Below are 3,626 nucleotides of genomic sequence, written 5' to 3' on the forward strand. Positions count from 1 at the left end.
TAACGCTTAGAGAATGTAGCGTGACCTGATTAACCTCTATTTACATTGCAACAACTTTCTCATCCACTCCGCTAGATAACATCATGAAGTTTGTATTGATGTGTTTTTTCGCATACTTGACCGTAAACTATAAATTTTAACCATATCTCCACCCCTTTCCGGTGTCATTTTGTTTTGTATTGCTGCTTTTGAATGCATCTGTTGTTATTTTTGAAAGCCGGTGAAACTTAAGTCTTGATGCCGACAAGTGTTATGATTATATTCCAGACACCGCGGAAACATGCGCAAACGTTTTAGAGAAAAGAAAAAAAACATCAGCCTGATAAATCTGCTGTTAACTCCTGAAGGGAAACCCATGCCAGTAAAAGATAACCAATTCCAGCCCTACATCATTTAAACTCAGCCTAAAGCCGAGCCCTCTAAGCTGTTAGACCCTGAAATTAAAATCACATAACCGCCAATCAAAGAATTCACACTTCCGGCAAAAGTAATCACTCCCTCACTTCGGCAACTGCATTGATCACATTCCGTCGGTCATTTCAAGTACGCATTCAAATTGTGAGATTTGCGATGGCTCAGTTATCGTGTTCATTTACCAGCCTCTGTGGAAACAAATGTGATATTTCTTCGCGCTGGCCAGGACGGCAGCAACTTGTACCCCTGAGTTCATGCGTAGACAACATAAAAGAACATCTGAGAGACGTCAAAGTATCACAAACGAGCGTTGCATCTGAGAAGGAGCTTATTCTGGCCCGCGTTGGTTTATTTGATGATTCTGACGGCCGCGATTTCACAATATGCCCCAAACATCGAGCAGAACTTGGAGTAAGATTCAGACCTACAACTAAGTGCCAGCATCCCTTACATGGAAATCAGAGGCGAAAAGTTGAGAGGGGGATAACACTCAAGATGGCAAAAGAAATCAAAGCAAAGTGGAACACTGTTGTCCCAGTTGGTGCAGGTATTTTAGATAAAGCTTTGCTATCTATAGATATTAAGAACCTAAGTTTGTAACACTTTTAACAGCCTGGGGCAGTAGGTGCATCCACTGCAATGACTGCATTAAAAATAATTCGATTCTGGAAAGCTGACACGAGCTCCAATAATGAAGAATTGGTACACTTACTTTGATTTGATTTGATTTAATTTAGCAATTTATTTTAATATATAATTGCTAGGCATATGCAGAAACTGTAGAGGTGCTCACACAGACAATATGGAAAAAGGCGAACTGGACTCTAATGTTACAACCTTGGCAACAGGATCGTTTGTGCCCTCTGAAACTCCAGTTCCAAGTGGGGAAGAGTCCATGGATCAGACTCCAGGACCATCTGGAGAGCAGGGAACAGAAGAGATGCCTGAGACAGCTGAAGAGGAACTGGTGCTACCGCGTTTGCGCGTGCGATTTCAAGATGATTTTTTAAGTCAGGTAATAAAGACTACAGAAGATTGATCATGTGTTAACTCATTTGAATTTATAACTTTTGGTTTTTAAGATACGGTAGAATTTCAGTTGTTGTCTTCTAACCTTAACCATTGCTGCTATTGTTATCTTTCACTCATTCTTCCTCTTCTTCTTTGAATAATAATAATAATAATAATAATAATAATAATAATAATAATAATATTATTATTATTATTATTATTATTATTATTATTATTATTATTATTTCACTCACTCACTTGATCGCCCGTAGGCGGACGAGCACATGGCTCCTCCAGACTTAGTGCTCCTTCGACAAACAAGATATCTCATCAACGCTTAATGTTCCTGTGTCCCTCTTTAGCGTTGCGATGTAGTCCTGCTTGGGCCTGCCTCTCCGGCAGGTTAGTTTTGCAGGTTGCAGGTTGCAGGTTGAAATTTACTGTGACTGTTACCTGAATAGCTAACCTTAGGCCTAATTAGGCCTAAAGAAACGTTTTTAGGCCTAAGGAGGCCTAAAGAAACGTTTTTAGGCCTAATTAGGCCTAAGGTTAGCTATTCATGTAACAGTCACAGTAAATTCAACCTGCAACCTGCAACCTGCAACCTGCAAAAACTAACCTGCCGCTGCCTCTCCCTCGACGTCCATGTGTTGGTTCTCATAACACTAAGCGCTGGGTACTGAGCTCAGAGTGTTTATAACAGTATTACTATTGTTATAATTATGACTATCTTTATTGTTATTATAATTATTATTATCACTGTTACTATAATCTTTATAAGAGGGCTTTCACTCACGTGCTCAGTAACCTTCTTTTACCACCGGAACAAAAGAAAACGTTTATATGATAATGGAGCTCAATTCCGGGAGGATTAGTTGGGGACTCATGGCGCCTCCTTTCCTTTGTTTGGGAGTACCAACCTGGCCGGCGTGACGTCACATGAAAACACTGTATAGGTAGAAATCGGCTTAGCGAGCCCATGACTATAGGAGCGAACAACTCCCACACTAAGCCACGCTTTGTCACGGCATTTTTACAGACCGATATATTTTTGGACTACCCTTTCCGCAAAAAAGCAAAGGCAGTTCAGGTTCGGTGAAGCTATGACGTCAAGTCAGTTTCTTGTTATTGGTCATCGGGCTCCTGCAATGGGAGCGGGAGCGCAGCGGTCGATTGTCCAAGGAAAATTGGGTTTTCGGACGAAAATTTGTGACTGGAGAATAGCACTGTTGTTCGCTGCTAGTCATGGGCTCCTGGCTTTGCTTATAGTTCGGGCGTAGATTAAGTTGCCTTCATTGTTATTTAAGTAGCCAAAAAGGGTTGTTTTGTTTTGCTGCAGCAAAGCGATCCGAATTCGGACATCTTGTCGTCATCATCCCAAGGGTCATCGGCAGAAGTAGAAACGTCTCGTGAGTGGCAACCCACCCCGCGAGTGGAACATCAGCTGCAATACCTCAACAGTTTCCTGCTAAAATCAACTGATGGCCGGATAAGTCCAGTTAGGTCTCAATGTAAGTCCGATGTTATGACTGTCTCATCGTCAACGCAGCGTTACTACCGAAAAAAAGCCCACCAAGCTGTTGAAACCACTCTAGAGGCTATTGCACCGGGGAATTCATCGTGGTTGCTTCAGCAGGTTTTCACAAAGCACCAAAGCGGACGAGCAATCTCTGCTGCTTCCGAGGAGGAAAGTCTGGTATCTAGACTCGTGACCCTTTACAATGAAGCCAACTCTTGGTACACACAACAGCAGATTCTGTCCCTTTTCGCTAGCGACTACTCTAAGACAGAATTACTACAGCTGGTGCCGGGACTGACCAAGTTCAGGATTGACGAGGCCAGGAAACATGCCTTTAAGACTAAGCCAGGACAACTCGTAGAGCCGCCAACCATCACTAGAACAAGGCTTGATCCCGCTAAGGTTGACCATTTCTTGGACTTTATATCCAGTCCTTCGTTTCTACAAGATGTAGCATATGGAACGAAAAAGCTAAAGCTGTCAAATGGAGAGACAATTGAAATCCCAAACGTTGTGAGAACAGTCATCTCCTCCCGCCTCATACAGCTGTATCAGACGTATTGTGTAGAAACGAGCTTTAAACCGTTAGGGAAATCAACGCTCTTCAATATCCTTAAGGTATGTATGGATTCCGAGGCCCCATCTTATTCTACAGTTTTCATGTGCACATAATTGGATTTCA

At 42.3% G+C, this 3,626-nt stretch overlaps 1 protein-coding gene across 1 annotated transcript in view; it reads left to right on the forward strand.

Annotated features, from left to right (window-relative positions):
* The first annotated feature begins 570 nt into the window (after nucleotides 1-570).
* The window catches only part of LOC138053980 (uncharacterized), a 4,236-nt gene continuing 1,180 nt past the window's right edge, over nucleotides 571-3,626 (forward strand). The window contains exons 1-3 of the mRNA XM_068900502.1: nucleotides 571-961; nucleotides 1,179-1,429; nucleotides 2,765-3,562. Of these exons, the coding sequence (XP_068756603.1) occupies nucleotides 571-961; nucleotides 1,179-1,429; nucleotides 2,765-3,562 (1,440 nt within the window). The remainder of the gene's footprint in view (nucleotides 962-1,178; nucleotides 1,430-2,764; nucleotides 3,563-3,626) is intronic.

The sequence above is a fragment of the Montipora capricornis genome, chromosome 6 (assembly GCF_036669925.1).
Source record: "Montipora capricornis isolate CH-2021 chromosome 6, ASM3666992v2, whole genome shotgun sequence".
NCBI classification, from domain to species: Eukaryota; Metazoa; Cnidaria; class Anthozoa; order Scleractinia; family Acroporidae; genus Montipora; species Montipora capricornis.